Source organism: Scomber japonicus, chromosome 12 (genome assembly GCF_027409825.1).
Source record: "Scomber japonicus isolate fScoJap1 chromosome 12, fScoJap1.pri, whole genome shotgun sequence".
In the NCBI taxonomy this organism is placed as follows: domain Eukaryota; kingdom Metazoa; phylum Chordata; class Actinopteri; order Scombriformes; family Scombridae; genus Scomber; species Scomber japonicus.
In genome coordinates, this window is record NC_070589.1 from 10179691 (window position 1) to 10199302 (window position 19612).

At 38.9% G+C, this 19612-nt stretch overlaps 2 protein-coding genes across 3 annotated transcripts; both read left to right on the top strand.

Moving 5' to 3' along the window:
- The first annotated feature begins 321 nt into the window (after window positions 1-321).
- Window positions 322-12593, top strand: LOC128369008 (serine/threonine-protein kinase OSR1-like). 2 transcript variants are annotated; one of them, XM_053329956.1, is made up of 17 exons: window positions 322-508; window positions 1440-1552; window positions 2581-2689; window positions 3855-3996; window positions 4763-4818; window positions 5032-5141; window positions 5256-5357; window positions 5599-5732; window positions 5881-5929; window positions 6035-6100; window positions 6214-6336; window positions 7661-7696; window positions 7842-7985; window positions 8089-8194; window positions 8283-8351; window positions 9194-9258; window positions 9369-12593. In XM_053329956.1, the coding sequence occupies exons 1-17, from the start codon at window positions 439-441 to the stop codon at window positions 9441-9443; spliced, it is 1569 nt and encodes a 522-aa protein (XP_053185931.1). In that variant the 5' UTR covers window positions 322-438; the 3' UTR covers window positions 9444-12593. The 2 variants fall into 2 exon arrangements, with proteins under 2 accessions (XP_053185931.1, XP_053185932.1); XM_053329957.1 differs by lacking the exon at window positions 7661-7696.
- Window positions 12594-13112: 519 nt separating this feature from the next.
- Window positions 13113-19070, top strand: LOC128369203 (solute carrier family 22 member 13-like). Its single transcript, XM_053330202.1, has 10 exons — window positions 13113-13484; window positions 13562-13665; window positions 13746-13900; window positions 14069-14237; window positions 14872-14992; window positions 16800-16894; window positions 16966-17180; window positions 17268-17376; window positions 18590-18796; window positions 18959-19070. Exons 1-10 carry the CDS (start codon window positions 13113-13115, stop codon window positions 19029-19031), a joined length of 1620 nt encoding a protein of 539 aa, XP_053186177.1. The 3' UTR covers window positions 19032-19070.
- The last annotated feature ends 542 nt before the right edge of the window (window positions 19071-19612 follow it).

The following is a 19612-nucleotide window of genomic DNA, read 5'->3' on the forward strand; positions in this document are numbered from 1 at the left end:
GATTAGTATATACATTAGCGCCCTCTACTGGGTATACTGAACACAATTTTATTATTATTTCCAGAATAACATATTTAAATACATATTTTGTAAAGACTAAAATACTTTCTTTTTTTAAATTACATGGCCCGCGATATGTTACTTATAATTATGGACTACCGCAGTATGCTGTCTGTTTTCCAGTGTTTCTGATTCAGAGACGTTCAGCAGACTTTGCCACACTCAAGATGGCGACATGTTAGTTCCACCTCCTGAGGTCGTACGTAACACGACGCGTCAGTCGCGCGTAAAGTTGTGTGTTGACAGGAGCGGCAGAAGTTGTCAGCGGAACAGCAGCAGCAGGAGCCGAATGGAGTAACCACAAAGATATTATCCTCAGACAACGTCTTTGTTATTATTTAGACGCAGTGTTTTAACAACGCTCAAAACGACGACACCATGGCAGACGAGCAGTCCTCTCTACCTTGGTCAATCGACAGGGACGATTACGTTCTCCATGAGGTGATCGGTGAGTCTTTAGCTTAGCGTGCTAATGTTAGCATCCTGGCAGCCAACCGCCACCAGTCAGCCAGCGTAGCAGAAGGCCAGTTTTAACCCATTGGCTTCACCGCAGGAAGGTGAACAGCTCAGCTGAGTGTTTCTTGAGATGAGGCCAAATGAGTTAACCGCTTCTGCTAGCCGGTGAGCTAAAGTGAGAGGCAGCTTCTTAGCAAGTCAGCGTGAAGCTAAGAGGCTAGTTCACAAGTTAGCCGACAGTGCGGCGAAGAGCAGTCAGATGCTTGGAGTGGGTGGTGCTCTTTATCTGGATGTATAGGGCCTGTAATGAGGCATTCACTGCTCACACCAGTCCAGATAACGTGACAGATGATTATGAGCAGGAGAGTTGGTCTGTTGTGGCTCCTCTATGCAGTTTTCTATGATTCAGTGAGATTTTGAATGGAAGCTGTGTGTTACAGTATTGTAAACACTATCCTCTGTCTTACCCACTACTTTTTATTCAAAGTTACTCAATTTTACATTGTAGTCTATGTAATGTAGTGGAGCTGTCATATCTAATGTCATAGCTGTCTTCCTCTTCTCTTATATTGGCATTGCACACACACACACACACACACACAATTCTTTCCCATTACCTAATATTTCTAGTAGTATTTATCACCCATCACTTACGTGCAATACACTTATTTATCTGTTTGCTACTTATATGCAATACCGCACCTGTGCACCAATGTGCATTCTAATGTATATACTTTCATTCATTTCTCTCTATCTTCCTCTTCTCACTCATTCGATCATACACTCTAATTCGAATTCTGGCACGAAGAAGCCAGATTTCACAATCTTCAATGTTGCCATCTGCTGTCTTGCTGTCTTGTGCGTGTGACAATACAACCTCTTGAATTGTTTCACTCTAAACCTTGTCGTTATATTCTTCTCAGGGAGCGGAGCCACTGCAGTGGTTCAGGCAGCGTATTGCAACCCCAGAAAGGAGAAGGTGGCCATAAAACGCATCAACCTGGAAAAATGTCAAACAAGCATGGATGAGCTGCTGGTAAGAGTCTAGCAATGTGTTGGACAATATCTGCAGTACAGATTTTCTTGATTAGTGTGTGTGTGTGTGTGTGTGTGTGTGTGTGTGTGTGTGTGTCTGTCTGTCTGATGGGAGTGGGCTGGTCGTGTCAGATCAATCGGGTAAGATCAGAATCTTGATGCTGTAACAACCATGAGAATCAAATCTTGAAGATAAATTAAATGTGAACAGCTGATATAATAACAATATTTTACAATATTGTAATGTGAATGAATGAATGTGACACAACTGCAACAAACTCAGTTGAGATAAGTGTAAAATCTGCTTCCTACACACACGCACTTCATCTCTGAGTCACACTGAAATGCAACTGAAAGTCCCAGTAAAGTTTTGCCGGATGTTTCTTCACTGGACGTGCAAACTTTGCAGCAATGTCAGGAGGAAAAAAACATAATGTTTTTTACAGGTTAGGAAAAGTACCAACAGTTCAATTAGTCACAATCAGATAATGTTAGGAATGAAACTCAGTGCTACACTGCAGGTCACATTTGATAAACACCAGCTGGACACACGTTTCTTCTCTGATCTAGCATAGTTATTTTGCTTTTCGAGCGCTGTCAAATATCAACAATGCCAATTGTTGTGAATATATCATTTCATTGCCCTATCTTCCAGGATTGAACCTATCCAGGGCTTATGTAATGCATCAGTGCCCTGAATTAACCTGTCTGTCTTGTAGGTTAAAAATGTCTTGGCTTGGTGGCTCAGTTGTGATGTAACCCAGGTTACTCCACTGTCTCTAGTAAGAGGCCCTGTGTACTTCTGAGTTAAGATTGAGCCATTTTAACAGGATGTGTTTTTACATTGTAGGAAGAGAGATATCAGGGTGTATCATTCAAGCCACACTTTCAAAATTTAAGTGAACGAAGTTCAAAACAAAGAAGGTGAAGAATAAGAAATCCCACTTAAGCTAAAGTATAAACTGTCTCAGCTTCAGAGTGTCTGCTCCTTTTGTGACCTTTTTATTCCAAACTTTTTCTTCTTTGTAGAAAGAGATCCAAGCTATGAGCCAGTGCCACCATCCCAACATTGTGTCTTATTACACTTCCTTTGTGGTGAAGGATGAACTGTGGCTGGTGATGAAGCTACTCAGTGGTGGTAAGTGCTGCAAAAAACTTAGCTTCTGACTCGACTTTTTTCTGGTTAGCTTATCTATACCACGACTTTGACTTTGACTTTGACTTTCTTTGTCATAGCTCTCTATTTTTATCTCAAATAAGCTCAGGTTTGCACTTTGACTGAATGTTTGGATTAAGTCCTCAGGAGGCCAGCTGACATGTGCTGGCACAATATTAGGTGGTGCATTGTTCCCCCTCAAACACTTAAAAAAAAAAAAAGGTTAAAAAACAGGAACTGACTACACAGTATGTATCAGTTTGAACTATATCATTAGACCTGTTTGTAATTAGTGCTAATGTAAAGATTCATAACACTCTCATGTCTCTACATTAATCTTAAGCTCCAGCCAACAGAGGGCTAGTTTAGCTTAGCATGAAGACTGGAAACAGTAGGAACCAGCTAGCTTGGCTCCTTCCCAACGGTAAAGATATCAGGCTGCCAGCCACCTCTAAAACACATTAATAACACGCTACTACCTACACCTACTTTGTTTAATCTGCAAAAGAAAACAAATGGGTTTCTTTTTCCGTACGCAGCAACGTCCTGAAGTTTCCACTGGTTGCCTGGCAACCTCACAGTGGAAAACAGGACTCCCAAAAACTTTCAAATTAATCCCTTAAAATCTGAGTGTAAAGCCGGCCTTCTCTGTCTAATAGCATTTCCTCAGTGCAGGCAAAGTGAAGCCCTGAAAAGTTGTTCCTCAAGGATTTAAAAGTTTGAAAAAGCTTATTTTTTACTTTTTATTATTGTTTTTTTGAATTATTTCTGAATGTTTGGGACATTTCTGAGTGTCAGCTCAACTTGGTAAGGCAGGATTTTTTTTTTTACTAATAGCTACTAATTCATTCATAGACAAACAGTAAACAACAACATAAAAACATAATGTATAAATATAGCCAGATATCTGTATGCATCATCATGTTCATTCAGGCACTCTTCCAGAGGTTTGGGGGGTCTGGTGCTGCTGCGCTCTGCTCACTTCTGGCAAACTGGGTTTTGTTTATTTATGGAGGTGGACACAGCTCTGCAGTGTTTTGTTTACAATACAAAACCTTTACCAAATGTCACTCAATGTGTGCCTATAATTACTTTCCCGCTATGTGTAGTCAACATGTCTTGTGACAAGCCTCTCTCTCTCTCTCAGGCTCAGTGTTGGACATCATCAAGCATATCATCTCTCGCGGCGAGCACAAGAGCGGCGTGTTGGACGAGGCCAGCATCGCCTCCATCCTGAAGGAGGTGTTGGAGGGGCTGGAGTACCTTCACAAAAACGGACAGATTCATCGGTGAGACTCGGCGATAGAGTAACTGTGACGAATGTTATAACTGCACGCCGGGCACGAGTCCTGGTCACCAGTGCACCTCATCATACGCTCCTGTGTTAGCTCACTCTGACACTGAGCCTTTCATCTCTGTACATGAGCGTGCAGTTTGAACCAAACCCGGCTCCTTTAATATTTAATACACTGAAAATGCATAATTGAGGAGGTTTGTTTTACATAAAAGTCCCTCCTTAGAACTCTGTGAACCACTGCTGAAAGGCCTCTCTATACCCTCTCTGCCTTGTTGTATGACAAGAATTAACAGACTCCCATTCATGCCCATCTCTTACAAACAGGGGTTTCTGTAGTTGCATTGACTGACTTAAAAAAAAAAAAAGGTTGAAAGATGGGTTGATTTTTGATGATCAGGATTTAAGTCCAACAGAATAATCAGGATATGAGAGTGAATAAAACCAGGGGTTACAGTTTCAGTGAGTGGGGAGAGCAGCAGCTGATTGAACTCAGATGCTGCGGCTAACTCACTTACACCTAATCAGAAAGCGAAAGGAAGGCATTTTGAGAGCAGATTACTCCCTTTCCTGTACTCCGAAAAGAAATCAGGCGGATTAAAAAGAAGCAGATCAAAGGTGCAGCTTTAACTTGTTTCTTGTGGTGTGTTTTTGTTCATTTGCAGAGTCAACATTCAGATTAGACACTCCTCCTCTGCAGTCACAGACTTGTTGTTTTAATTGTACGTCTCATTTTTAATCCGTCTTTTCTTCACGCACAGGGATCTAAAGGCTGGAAATATTCTTCTTGGGGACGACGGCTCAGTGCAGATTGCTGGTACAGTGTTGTTTCCTCTTCATCTTCTAACATGTCTGACATGACAGGAAGGTTTTAACATCTTGTGATGGTTTTAATTCCCAACAGATGTAAAACAGAAGTTGGATATAGCTTGAAGATTTATTTTTTTTAAGCGTATTGAATCATCTATTCTTTGTTTTCTCTCACTCTGTCTTACACAATTGCAATTACACACACACGCTGCTCCTCTAGATTTTGGTGTGAGTGCCTTCCTAGCAGCAGGAGGAGACATGACGAGGAACAAGGTTCGGAAGACGTTTGTGGGAACACCGTGCTGGATGGCCCCAGAGGTCATGGAGCAGGTGGGAGACTTGTGGCTTGTTTTGTAGACAGTGGAGATAGACATGGTGTCTTTTCTCTCCCTCTGTTAGCACTTTGCTCACTTGGTTGTGTTGTTTTTTTTTTTTAATCCGCAGGTCCGTGGCTATGACTTCAAAGCCGACATCTGGAGTTTTGGGATAACAGCCATCGAACTGGCCACCGGGGCTGCACCATATCACAAATACCCACCCATGAAGGTAGCTATGTGTGCTCTTAACGTTATCTGTATGTAATTGGAACAGATTCTCTGAAATGTGTGGTTTTTCTAGGTATCTATCTCCTGTTATCTTTATTTCATCACTTAAAACTACCCAAACAAAACAAGTTGAGCTCTGTACCCTGTTGTGATATCTGGTGCTTAGTATATATCATTTCAGAACAAAGTGTTGATTTGATGCTGATTGTACCGACTGAAGCCGATCTGCGTGTGTTTTGTAGGTGCTGATGCTGACATTGCAGAACGACCCTCCCTGTCTGGAGACAGGCATCACAGATAAAGAAATGGTGAAGAAATACGGCAAGTCCTTCAGGAAGATGATCACCCAGTGTTTACAGAAAGATCCAGAAAAAAGGTCAGCTCCTAAAGCCTTTTTGTAACGGGGGCGTGATTACTTTAAGCCAGATTTAGATTGTGTTTTTTTTTATTGCTTTCGTTTTTCATTAGATTAGATTTTTTTTATGAATACAGTGAAGAGCATTGTGTCTTTTTTTCCTTTTTAGGCCAACTGCGGCTGAGTTGCTTAAGCACAAATTCTTCACAAAAGCCAAGGTAAGCCGTCATAGCTATTATTAAAAAGATGAAAATATTTAACATGTTTTAAAGAGGATTTTTGTTGACCCTGTAATGTAAGAAATGATCGTCTCTCTCTTACAGAACAACGAGTACTTGCAGGAGAGACTCCTACAGAAAGGTCCGACAATAACAGAGCGATCAAAAAAGGTTTGACACCCTTTATTAATCAGTGTGAATGTACATTAGTATATCCCGCTGCAACCCTGAGGATTAACCAAGAAACATGTTTGTTTTTTTGTGTTTATAATTGAACTGCGTAGGTGCGACGTGTTCCAGGCTCCAGTGGTCGCCTCCACAAGACGGAAGACGGTGGTTGGGAATGGAGCGATGATGAGCTGGATGAAGAGAGCGAGGAGGGCAAAGCCGCTGTGGCAGCTCTGCGGGTGAGACTCTGCATGATTGCGTCTCCCCAAAGAACTATCAATCGGGTTTGGTTTAAAAGGCCGTTATTCTGTGCTGATTGTTACGCTCAAGTATTCTTGCGGCCAGCAGATGGTGCTGTTGGATTGCTGATCTTAATATTTTGTAGCAGTGCAGAGTTTGTTTTTTGTTGAAGTCTTCTGATTTAGTGACTTATGTTTACATGCACAAAATATCCAGACTTTTGCCTTAATTCTGAAAAAGAAAATATTTATACTAAGCTGTTTCCATGGCTAATCAAAATACATATTCCACTAATATTCCTGCTTACATGCAGCTGTGCGTAATTCGCTAATCACGTCAAAATGTGTTTGTCACAGTCTTACAAAATGTTTAAAAGTAGGTATGTTCCTCCTTCAGAAATGTGTGCTTTTCTCTACCCCAGCCTTACAGACTGTTAACTAGTTGGTTTCTTTACAACACAGTAGAGCTGACCGTAAACAGGCAGGAAGCTGTGTGTCACAAACTGAGGTAAAAACCCCAAATGAAACTCTGCAGAATTTGCTGTATACACGTCCAAAGAACATGTCCTAATCAGAAAAAGCCTAATGCAGAGTATCCAAACAAAATATGCTGCTAACATAACAGCCGTGAATAATGTCATATTCAGAACAAGAGAGGACTATTAGTGTGCATGTAAACATAGTCAGTGTTGGTGTAGTTTCAACTCAGCTTAGTCAAGGTGATTCACCTTAGATAGAACAGGTTCTTAAAGTGTACTTTAGTCTTAGTCACTTGTTCAGTTTGGCTTATATAGCCTTTGTTGTAATTGAATCTTAAATTGCTGCTTAAGTAAAGATAAATATGACAAATAGTGAAACATATTCTAATATCTAAGCAAGAACAGTGTAAATGTCAGTGTTAAACATACAATGTATCATAGAAAATAAGTGTCTAAACATGCGAGACGATTGTGAAATGACAGTGACTCAGTGTGTCTAAATATACACTTTCAGTTTGAGGAAGATTGGTACCAACTCATGTAATACTAATTTGGCCTTTTAGAGAAGACGTAAAAAAAAACCGACCTAGGCCGGACATCTGTTTGAATTATTTCCCAGTGTGTGTTCACGTTGATGTTACACGTCATGTCTGGGTGTGGGGTTTTTACTCTCCTGTCATCTTAACTGTAATTTCAGTTAAGTCCTGTGTTTTTAAAGTACCTGCCTTGTGTCTAATTCCTTCAATCTTATCATACCCCTGTCTTAGTTCATACATTGTGGGGGGGGAATAAAGGGACAATTGCATGTTTTTTAATCCTGACAATCTGTCATGTCCATTCTGCAGTCACCCAGAGTGAAGGACGGGTCCCAGAATCTGGAGGTGAGTCAATTTGTGGTGGACATGACCTGAAAATCTCGATCTGCATGACTGTCTTATGTGTGTCCTCTTTGTATTTTGCTTCTCACCCATTCGCGTGAAAAAAACGAAAACACCCGCTGACTTACTTGCATGTCGCGCCTCTTAGATTTTCCAGCCAACAGATGGTGCATCAGGTAATCTGCAGCCACCCGGTCCGGCGCAGGAGAGCCCTGCCAATGTGGGACAAACAGGAGAAGACATTCCATCACAGGCTCAGACAGCGAGCCCCTCACATGCACCCACTGCTCAGGTAAAAAAAAAAACCCAAACATGTTAGCAACATATGAAAGACCGTAAAATAAAATTGCAAACCAGAGAAAAAGGTGCAGAGTTTCATCGCTGTGCTGTTGCAGGATCCGGCTGCAGCCAACGCCAGCATCCCCATCAGCCTTGTCCTGAGACTGAGGAATCCCAAGAAAGAGCTCAATGACATCAGATTTGAGTTCATGCCCGGCAGAGGTAAGACCTGTCAGCTGCTTTCTTCTCCTCTCTCATGTGTAAAAAAAGACGCCGGTCTCATGTTCTCCTCTCCACGTGTCCCACTCAGACTCCGCTGACGGAGTTTCTCAGGAGCTGGTCTCAGCTGGTCTGGTTGATGGGAGGGACTTGGTCATCGGTAAGTAAGAGTTGTAGCGCTGAATTAGGGGATATTAACAGCTGTTGAGATCATTTGAAAACGTTTGGTTTACATTTATCTCACTGTGATGTGAAAACATTGACAAACACACAGTTCTGCATGTTCACTGTGATAGATTACTCATCTCTAATGAGTCTGAAGCCTCTCTACAGTGAAATCAGCAGGAACAGAACAAAATGTATAGAACAACTGTTAATGTTTTGTAAAAAAGTGTAGATTACCAGTCAAAGGTTTGGACACACTTTCTCATTCAAGTGAATGGAGCACTATGTTTTGAAACTAATGTAAATATGGGTTAGGATTATGGTTAGGAACTACTTTATTTATTTTTTATATATTTTGGTTTGTCACTGTTTCTAAGGGAGATGATTATTTACTTGATTTATATGTGTATTTGAGATTAATGACCAAAAATCAAGAAGTGTTTGTGTTATTGTATACAGAGCAACACAGGATAACATCATGACAGTCTATAAACTGACTGCTTGGCTAAACTTGTTTGGAACCATATGTTCAACTGGGAAGAGGCTGTGAATAACACATTTCTCCTAATTGTTGAATATTCAGCCAAAACTGGCGACTCCAATCCAGCTTTGAAAATCCCGATGCGGGTGCAGCCCTAACATGTGATCTGTAGTAAATGTGCTAAAGAATTACTACTGGTGCAGTATTTGTCTGAATACATTCGGGTTTTGGGTTTCTAATGTTCTTAAACCTCTTATTTCCTGTTTTCACCAGCATGGAAAAGTCTTGTCATCTGTTTTTACATCAGTTGGTCATCTGACATCCTTTTTTTTTTTTTTTTTTTATCTTTTTTGTAGTTGCTGCCAATTTGCAAAAGATTGTTGATGATCCTCACAGTAACAAAAATGTGACCTTTAAACTGGTGAGTACACAGACCATTTATTAAATTAAACAATATAATGGTAGCAGATTTGGAATAGTATATAGTACATATCATGATGTTGTTCTCTTTTCTTTTCTTTTCTTTTTTAGGCATCTGGCGTGGAAGAGTCTGAAATTCCTGACGACATTAAACTCATTGGATTTGCGCAGCTCAGCATCAGTTAAGTCAAACAGAGCTTGCAGCAAAAGACAGCAACTAAAGGTATTGCACAGCTGCATTGTAGTCAATTCCAAGAAACCACTACTGCCAAAGAGAGGAGGAGGAGGAGGAGGGGCGAGAGGAGAACGAGGAGGAGCTGACACAGGAGGCTGGCAGGAGTGCTACACTACTGCAGGACACACGAGGACCACAACGAGAAGCGGCTCAGTTCATCACAGGAATCACACTTGAAACGTTTACAGTGCGCTTATAAATGGGAGAACAGATGCAATCAACTATATCAACTCCTGATTTTTCTTTTCTTTTCTTTTTCTTCTTTTTTTTTCTTCATTGTTTTCTTCCTTTTCATACATAAGCACAATCCAAACCATCTCCTGCCAGTACTGGAAGTGATTGCCTTTTTTTTTTCTTTTTTTTTCTTCTTGTTTTTTTTAATTAACTGTGCCACAAAACTCACGAGAGTGTCGTGCCACCTTTACATGGCACTTTATGCTACACTGAATTTAAAAAGTGTAAAATTCAGCCTTAGTTATATAGTTAGTTAACTATAGATTTTACCAGAAAAATTAAGTCTATCTGTGATTATTGGGTATATTCTATGTACGCATATCTATGAAAAATCCCTCTTAAGATAGAGTTGAACCATAGTTATAGTTTAGTTAACTTTGTAAATTCAGATGGGTTTTTACTATCCGATTCTTGTATGAGGCAGTGCGCTGACTTCTTCTCTCCATAGTATCAGTGTCTGGTGGTTTTGTCCAAACTTAACCAAAGAGTTCAGGCTCTGATTGCACTGCTGAAATCATAGAAATACACATAAATCAGCTGTAACTGCTCTGTCCCAGTACTGCAGTTGCAACACTTTGTCAGAGGTATTTAAAGACAGGATTATTTTCACAGATTGAGACCTGCCTGATATTCTTATACTATGCAATAGTTGTTTTTTCAGTTGACCGCATGTGACCTCTGGTTTTTATAATATTTCTCTTGGGTTGAATAAAACTACATTTTGTGCTTGTACCTCAAAAGAAGTTCATAAAGAGTCGACCAGCAAAACAGGCAGCTTCAAAATGTACTGTTCCTCACAAGCATGTTGACTTCGTGATGCTTTACACACCTAGACAGACACTGGTAATTGGTCATTACCTTTTTTTTTGTTTGTCCTGATGAACCTTCTAAGAGGTAATCAGGCCTATTTATCATTAATGCTGGTGAAGTGTGTTGAGCCCCGTGGGAAGCTCGTGTCACAGGCTGACTGCTAATGAACTTCTGTGGAGATGTGCATGCTCAAAATTTGAAAGTATTCCACCAAAGTGAAATTTGCTTTAATGGGGCAGTTCATCCAAATTGCAGGAAATCTGTTGCTGATAGGTTTGCTTTTTATATTCCCATCTGCCAGAGATTCATGCAACCAACCTAGTATAAGGTGAGGTGAATGGAATTTAGTTTTTAGTGGTCCCAGAATTGAAAATTAAATTTGTAAAGTCTTTATTTCCTTTTAGCATTGATGTCTCTATTACTCTGGATAATCTACAAACCTGTGTCCACAAAAATTCTGTGTTGTGAATATTCATAGTAAAGGAGACTATATATTTTAAAAGAAATATTACTGCTAAACTTTAGCCACGTTAATTCTGTGGCTCGATATACTTCTATACTTTTTTTTCTAGCGCCACCAGTAGGTTGCCATATTTGGTTATTTTGCTGCGGAATTAAATGCACAAATTCCCCTCAGATTGACTTGTAATCACTTTGGGTATCCTGAACTATTCAAAAAAGAATTAAATACAAAAATGCATATATAATTTGTCCGACACCTGCAAAACCTAATGACATTCCCATCAACCTCAGCTGTATTTTGTGCTACTAAGATGCAGAAGAGCATGAAGAAGCATGGCTGTACTCATGTTAAATGTAATTTTTTATTGCCATTATGAGCACAAAGGAAATTCATTTCACCACATTGTATTGAGGTGGTAGCAGATATCTCAAATTTTCATCACATAAAACCAAAACTATCTGCATGGCTGAATACTACAAGAGTTAAGTTGGGCTTTATTTTTTTGTATTTTGGGTGAACTGACCCTTTAGAATTTTCCAGAGGCCAGCTATTACTTTAGTTTATTTTTTTGTGACTTGGCAAGTTGTTTTGACATTACTGTAGTTTCTGTGCTTTATAAACACTCACCCACAAGTCACTGTCGTCACTCCCAGTGTAGCTGTATGGTTGTTTTGTACCACATGCAAGGGCTGCGATATAGCTCCTAGTTCAGGTACTGATGTAAATGGTGTATGTAAAAGATGTTGTAAATGTACGTATGATGGCAACTCCATGCACTGTCACACAAACATCATGAGGTTTGTAAGTAATGATGTAGATGCATTGACTGTTTAAGTATACATGTTGGATAAAAGGAACATTTTACTTGTAAATAGCGATTAAGGCAAACGGATGGCGAACCTGATCGGTGACTCATCTTCTTAAGTACACAGAATTTAATTTGTTTGGTAGACTTTTCCACTGTTGGCCTTTTGTCAGAGCATCACTAATCATGCACAAATGATTTATTAGATTGGCACCTTATTGATGTGTTAACGTGCGTATTTTGGAATTACACGATCACACACTCTGTGCTTTGATGTCATGATATGCAGTTTTTTTCTCACTGAAACTTGCCCAAGGTTAATGGATTTGAAAAAAAAGCTTTTTATTAATTTTGACAAGTCAGACAGCACAGGTTACATCTTCACTGTGTGTGCGCGCGTTTGTGTGTGCGTGCGAGTGTGTGATTTTGGTGGTAAATGATTGATCATCAAAGGTTTTGTGCTGAGTCACCTAGATTTTTGAAATATCTTTTCTGTTAGTTGTTTACTCATTAGAAAACCCCATCATTCTGCCTCTTTATGGCGCCACTGAATGATTAGCATTAATTTAATCAGATGATTGGCAAGTAAATTTCTGGTTTAATTTTTTTTCTTTTTACAAATCATTACATATATTTTTAAAATATGCTTAATCAAAAAATGTATACATCAACAAATGCATAATTTGAAGTGGAAAGTTTGTGAAAAGAGATTCCTTTACAAATTATATAAATTGTTGGAAAATGTCAACACATACGCAAAATAATTTTTAGTAGCTGAATAAAGTCACATGGTGGAGTTAAAGAGTGTTTCATTCATCAATGTTTCATTGAAATGTGATGATGATTAAAGGTGCAGTGTGTAGAATTTAGCGGGATCTCACAAAACAGACATGGCAGAAATGGAATTTAATATTTATTCAAGCATGTTTTCATTAGTGTATGATCACCTGGAAAAAAGGATCATGTTTTCATTAGAATGAGCCACATATCTACATTGGGAGTGCCATGTTTCATAGTCAATTTAGTTTCTCCTACACACTTGGAAGGGGAGGGGGAGGAGTTCTCAGTTGGTTACAAGCTAAATTATCACCTCTAGATGACCCTAAATCCCACACACTGTACCCTTTAATACCATTTTTCACATTTGTTTTTTGCAGGTCAACCATTACTAAACAAGGTTTATATTTGGCCCTGAAATGACATTTGGTTACTGACTGAAGTCAGATGGTTAAACATTTATATACTCTATCACCTGAAGCTTAATAAGCCAGTGTGCCTGAGTGTTCGTTTCACATGAGCTGTGTGAAAATGGATTTTGGAACGATTTTGAGGACTATCGGAGACTTCGGATTGTTCCAGAAGCTTCTCCTCATTGGGTTAACTTTTCCACATTTTATACTGCCTGTTTTTTTCTGTAGTTTTCTTTTTATCCAGTCAGATCCAGAGCGGCACTGTAACACAAATTGGGTCCTCAAAGCTGATCCTAACCTAACCTCACATGAGCAACTGAACCTGACTCTGCCTCGGGAGGAGGATGGGACCTTCAGCAGGTGTCAGATGTTTGTGCCTGTGGATTGGAACATCAGTGACATCAGGGAATATGGACTCAATGAGACCACAGAGTGCCAGAACGGATGGGTGTATGGTAACGCGATGTATGAGGCCACCATAGTCACTGATGTAGGTTAAGTATAATGTATGAAATGTTTCTTCTTTCTCTCACATCCTGACTAATCTTGTGAGTTCTTGTTTTGCAGTTTGATCTCGTCTGTGACAAGTCAAACATGGCTGGAGTTACACAGACAATTTTCATGACTGGTTTACTTGCTGGTTCAGTCTTCTTTGGACCTACAGTTGAATCGTGAGTGTAAAATGTGAACTATTAGGGACTATAAACCTTTAAAGCCTTCATCTGACTGTCACCTACTGTCTAAACTTTAGGTTCGGCCGCAAGAGAACCACTCAGATGCCAGCTGTCCTCCTCCTAATATTCACTATAGTTGCTGGTGTGTCTCCAAATTTGTATGTGTACATAATTTCACAGTTCATAGTTGGAGCTGCGCTTGCTGGATATAGGATGAATTCCATTGTATTAGGTATGATTCCTTTCTACATTTACTTTATTTGATCTTTAAGGGCATTATCACAAGCAAGGATTGTCCTATTCATAACCTGCATTTATCTGTATGGTCTATTGAAAGAAAGAAAAAACTTTTTGTGTTCTTGTTCTGCAGTAATTTTGGTATTTAAAATTCTCTTTGTAGCTACTGAATGGATTGGGGTCACTAAAAGGTCCTTTGCCACCTGCATGGGCCAGATGTTTGGAGGTCTTGGTCAGACTGCCATGGCTGGTCTGGTCTATCTTATTCGTGACTGGAGAATAGCACAGTTTGTCATGGCAGGATTACAGGCGGTTGTATGCATATACATATGGTATGTAATGTAAATGAAACTGCCTTTCTTTGCATGATAAAGTATTGACAATTAGGGCTGGGTACCGGTACCCAATACCTTTAAGGTATCAACCAAAATAAATTGATACCAAGTCATTTCTAAATGTCTCCCACACAATACCTGCAATTAATCTTTTTTGTACCCAGAGATAAAAAATATGACTATTTGTATGGACTTGCTCACAGCCAATCAACGCAACCATTTTTCAGTTTAATGCAACCTGTGATTGGCCCACTGCCACAGTAGCTACAACCCATCTGTGGTGGCTTCTATTCACCTGATGGGTATCCAATGAAGTACCCAATTGGTATCGGTATCACTTTAAGGGTACTTGGATTGGTAATGGTATCATATTTTTTTAAATGACACCCAGCTGTAGTAACAATTTTGTATTAATAACACACTTTGTGGCTATACCTTTCCAACCAAATCCAGTTTAGTGGTGTGTAGCTATCGTGTTACCTCACATAACAAGAAACCCACCTACCCGCTGGTTTGCTTACAGTGTGTTTTCCACTTAATCCTTGGTGGTAGCTCAGTTTCTAATTAAACCTAGGACACACTGACAGTCTGTGGGTTACTGCGACATTTGGATTGTGATTCATCTCTGAAGGTGGATTCCTGAATCTGCGAGGTGGTTGCTGGGGCAAGGAAGAATCGAAGAAGCAAACAAGATGATACGTAAAGTCGCAGCAATCAATAAACAGAAAATCCCAGAGAATATGCTGAATAAGGTAAATCGGATTCAATTTAATTTGATTAGATCAGATGAGACTTTCATTATCTGTCTGTTGTCTAACGTAGCAAATTATTCTTTAATCAGTATGTAAGCAGGATTTGATGTTACAGGCCTTTGTGTTAGATTCCAGGCTGAGGGATCTTCCAGAGGCCCAGTGCAGGTGATAAGAGGAAGTTACTCTTCCTGTAAATGGATACTGTAGAAGGCATCTGTCTACCATAAATCTAAGTGGACTATTGAACAAGCGGTGTGACCAAGATGATTTCATTTTAGAAATAAAACAGCTTAGGATTTCTCTTTAGAGTTTGCAAACCAAATAAAATCATTTTTGTTGTTAACTACTTAATAATATCAGTGGTTTTGAAAATACTTGCCAAAACATTTAAGGGCAACACAATGATAAGTAATTACAGTTTAATTAGTTAAACCCTGCATCACTGAGGAACAAACCAGCTTTTCATAGCCTGGTCTTGATAGAGCCGTTGCTTATGCTTTTCCAATTCATGCTGAAAACTGTGAAAGAGTGTTAAAACTGCAAGTGCACAAATTTACACATGAAGTAAGAGTTGCTGTAATATAGGCCACCCTTGTTTTATGCCTCTACATTTTTGAGATGACATTGATTTTGTGTTAATAGTGATCACCACTGATATAAGTTGCTTTTTTATTATTATCATGATCCTGTTTTGAAAGCAGGACCCAACTCCAAGTGTAGCATAGAAAAGGTAACTCTTCATCATTGGGTTTCTCAGTATCTAAAGTCAGTGCTGTTACTGAAGTGATGTGGCTTAATGTCGCCATAATATGTAAACTATTTGAGATTATATGAGGTTATACAAATCAATTCTGTTCCTGCTGGTAAGTGTTTTATAGAGTTGACTGTTTATGATTTTTATATATGATATTTATGATATTTATAGAGTTTGCTGTTTCAATCATAGAATAGTTACTTCCTACATAGGAGTGTGATACACTCAGCTCACGAGGCGAGACGTTACACAATACTGGGTTTATGAGAACGAGGCGAGATTAGATTTTAACACTGTTTTTAAGAAAACTTTAATGACTACATATATGACTGAAATAATAGTCCTTTATTTAACTGAAAGTCAAAAAATGCAAAACAATGTAGGTCCATTATGCAAGCACTGGTTAGATAGATATTTTATAGGTAGATCATTTTGGTATTTATGGAAATAAAATATAAATACCAAAATCATATACAATCACAAATACCAAAAATGAAGTATGAAGAATAGAAACAATTCTAGTATATACATATAGATTAAATAAAGAATCCAATTATTGCTAATTAACAAAAATAAAAAATAAAACTAAATTACACAAATCCCATGTCACACAAATACAACAACAACAAACTTATAAATTATGTTTTAATTTGTTAGTGTGACTGATTTTACTTTTTGCATCATTAGGCTTCCATAGCTGCGCTAGATTTCCCTGCTCCTTCTCCCTCATGTTTTCAGTGTAGAGACCTGAGGTCAACCTACCCCTGCACCTTTCCCCATTTCTTACTGCTGACTGTGAGATGTTCTCAGCAGGTAGAAGCTGCAACTCTAACAAGGTTAATGATCCACACGGTTACATTATAAAAAGAACAGAAAACCGGTAGTCTTTTTGTTGTTTATTTGACGTGGCGCCCCCTGAATACTGCTTCGCAAGACAGCATTCACCTTGGCGAGACATATTGTCACGTTTTAATCTCGTGTCACATCCCTATTACTACAGTATTAATTGATATTTGAGTAATTGTTTTCCCCTGTGTAACATTTCACCTTCAGGTAACTGAGGAAAGTTCTGTCCAGAGTGGGGGAATCAAAGAGTTTTTTGCCTCAGTAGTCCTGATGAAATATTTATTCATCATATGTTTTGCCTGGTGAGTTAAGCACATTTTGGAATGTCATTTTGAATTCAATTCAATGCTAATTGTCTTTTTGTGGTATAAAGGTCTTCATTACATCTAGGTTACTTCTGCCTTGTTTTGAATGTGGGGAAGTTTGGTCTGAACATCTTCCTGGTTCAGTTCCTGTTTGGAATCACAGAGTTGCCAGCACATCTCCTCTGTATCTGGGTCCTGGAGTTGTTAGGGAGAAAAATATCACTGATATCAACCCTCCTCGCGGCTGGGTTCGTTTGCCTGTTAAGCCTGGCTTTCCCTCAAGGTGAATTACCTGTCCTTCACATTTAGTACACAAGGATATGTCCATCTGACTGGCAGTGGTTTAATATATTGTGAATTTTAATTCCAGACAACGCTGTTGTTATCACGGCCCTCGTAACCACAGGAAAGTTCTTTTTGAACTGGGCTGGTTCAGTATCTATGGTCTACATTCAGGAGTTGTTTCCCACTTCTGCTAGGTATACAAAATACATAATTATAAGTATTCTATATAAAGTACCAGTTACTAGTTTGAATGGTACTGGTATTTATGTATACAAAATACATTATTATAAGTATTTAATATATCCTACCAGTCAAAAGTTTGGATACACTCAGTCTCTCATGTAGTTATGTATTAAACCAAAATATCTTTTAGATGTAGATATATATTTTAGATCCCTCAAAGTAGTCACCTTTCGCTTTGATGATAGCTTTGCAACATTCAGCTTTATGAAGTCATCAACCAGCTTTTCTAACAGTCTTAAAGGAGTTCCCACATATGCTGAGCACCTGGTGGCTGTTTTTACTTCATTCTGCAGCCCAACTCATCCTGAACCATCTCAGTTGGGTTAAGGTCAGGTGATTGTGGAGGGCAGCATTCCATCATTCTCCTTCTTGGTCAAATAGCCCTTGCATAGTCTGGAGGTGTGTTTTGAGCTCTTGTCCTTTAAAAAAAAAAAAAAAAAGATGGTCCCACTTATGGCTCTAATCTGAATTGTTGTTAATTGGCCATTTCTGAAGCTGGTAACTTGAATGAACTTCTCTGCAGCAGAGATAACTCCTGGTTTCCTGGGGCAGTCCTCATGAGGGCCAGTTTTTATCATGGCGTTTGATAGTTTTTGTGAATGTACTTGAAGAAAATTTCAAAGTTCTTGACATTTTCCAGACAGACTAACCTTTATGTCTTGAAGACAGTGATGGACTGTCTTCTCTCTTTACTTAGCTAAGTAGTTCTTGCCATAGTATGGATTACTACAGTAGTTGAATAGGGCTGTTTGGTGTAGATCCGCACTACCTCGACATAACATAACTGATGCTCTCAAACACAAAAGACTGCGATTAGCTTTTGACAAAGCACACCTGTTCATTTAAACCCATTATAGGTGACAGCCTCATGAAGCTGGTTTAGATATTACCAACAGTGTGCAAAGCGCAAAGCTGTCATCAAGGCAAAAAGTTACTACTTTGAGGCAAACAGTAACTACAAAAATATAAAAGTATGTTTTTGGTTTGGCACCTTTTTTATTACTACATAATTCCAAATTTGTTTTTGTTTTTTTATAGTTTTGATGTCCTCAGTATTGTTCTAAAAATTAAGAAAACCCCTTGAATGAGTAGGTGTATCCAAACTTTTGAGTGGTACTTTATGTACGCTGTATATGTTTGAAAGTGAACTCTCCACTCTTCTAGGCAAACAGCTGTTGGTATAGGCTCCATAGCTTTCAGAGTGGCAGGGTTGTTGTCTCCACTACTCAACATGTTGGCCATATACCACTGGTCCATACCCATCATAGTCTTCAGCAGCCTTACACTGATCAGTGGAGCTCTCTGCTTCCTACTTCCTGAAACCAGGAGAAGAGAACTGCCTGATTCAGCCATGGAGGCTGAGGGGCAGAAGTAAGCAATCTGCATTGACAATGATTTTGTTGCAATATTTGCTTTTATGAGTGAAATAGAAAACATATTATCACATTTTTGCTTTTTCATGTAAACAAATGCATTATTATTATTATTATGATTATTATTATCTTTATTGTTCTGTGTTCCTTTTCATTATAGAAATACAACTACAAAGAAGACTGGGAGTGACTCCAACATGGCTGAAATCAGCAGAAAATCAACCAAACTCTAGTTAGAATTTTTTTTTAGATGTTTTTGTTGTGTGTTACAGTACAATATCTGTACATTCCTGAGTAGGATATTTTTAACTTGTCTTGTACCTTCAATATTGCTGTGTCATCCAGTGTGTCTGACTCAGTTGTTCCTTTGTATTGCTGTAATTACCACTGTCAGAACAACAGAATAAAACACTGAGACAGGTTGTTTTTCTGCAATAAATCTCTTGAATTGATAAGCCAGCGATGTATTCTCGTCAGGCCGACACACCTTCGGTGACCTTGAGATGATGAAACACCTAGCTGAGTGTAGAACCATTATCCAGGGCTAAACAAAATCCAGCATCTAGTAACAATAACTGGTCGTAAGAAGGAATGAGACACAATATGTATAGCAATCAGCTTGATGAAATACAAGCAGTCCTAATGTGTCTTGTTTAGGTTTAGTTGCACCTTCAATTGAGTTTTCATCTACTTCTTGATACATATGTGTGATGTCAAAAGTTTGCAATGAAATAATAAAAAATGCAATCATGCACATAATAAAAGTTATAGTGTTAAAAAAATATGAGTTGTATCCTGTAGCTGCTCATTGACT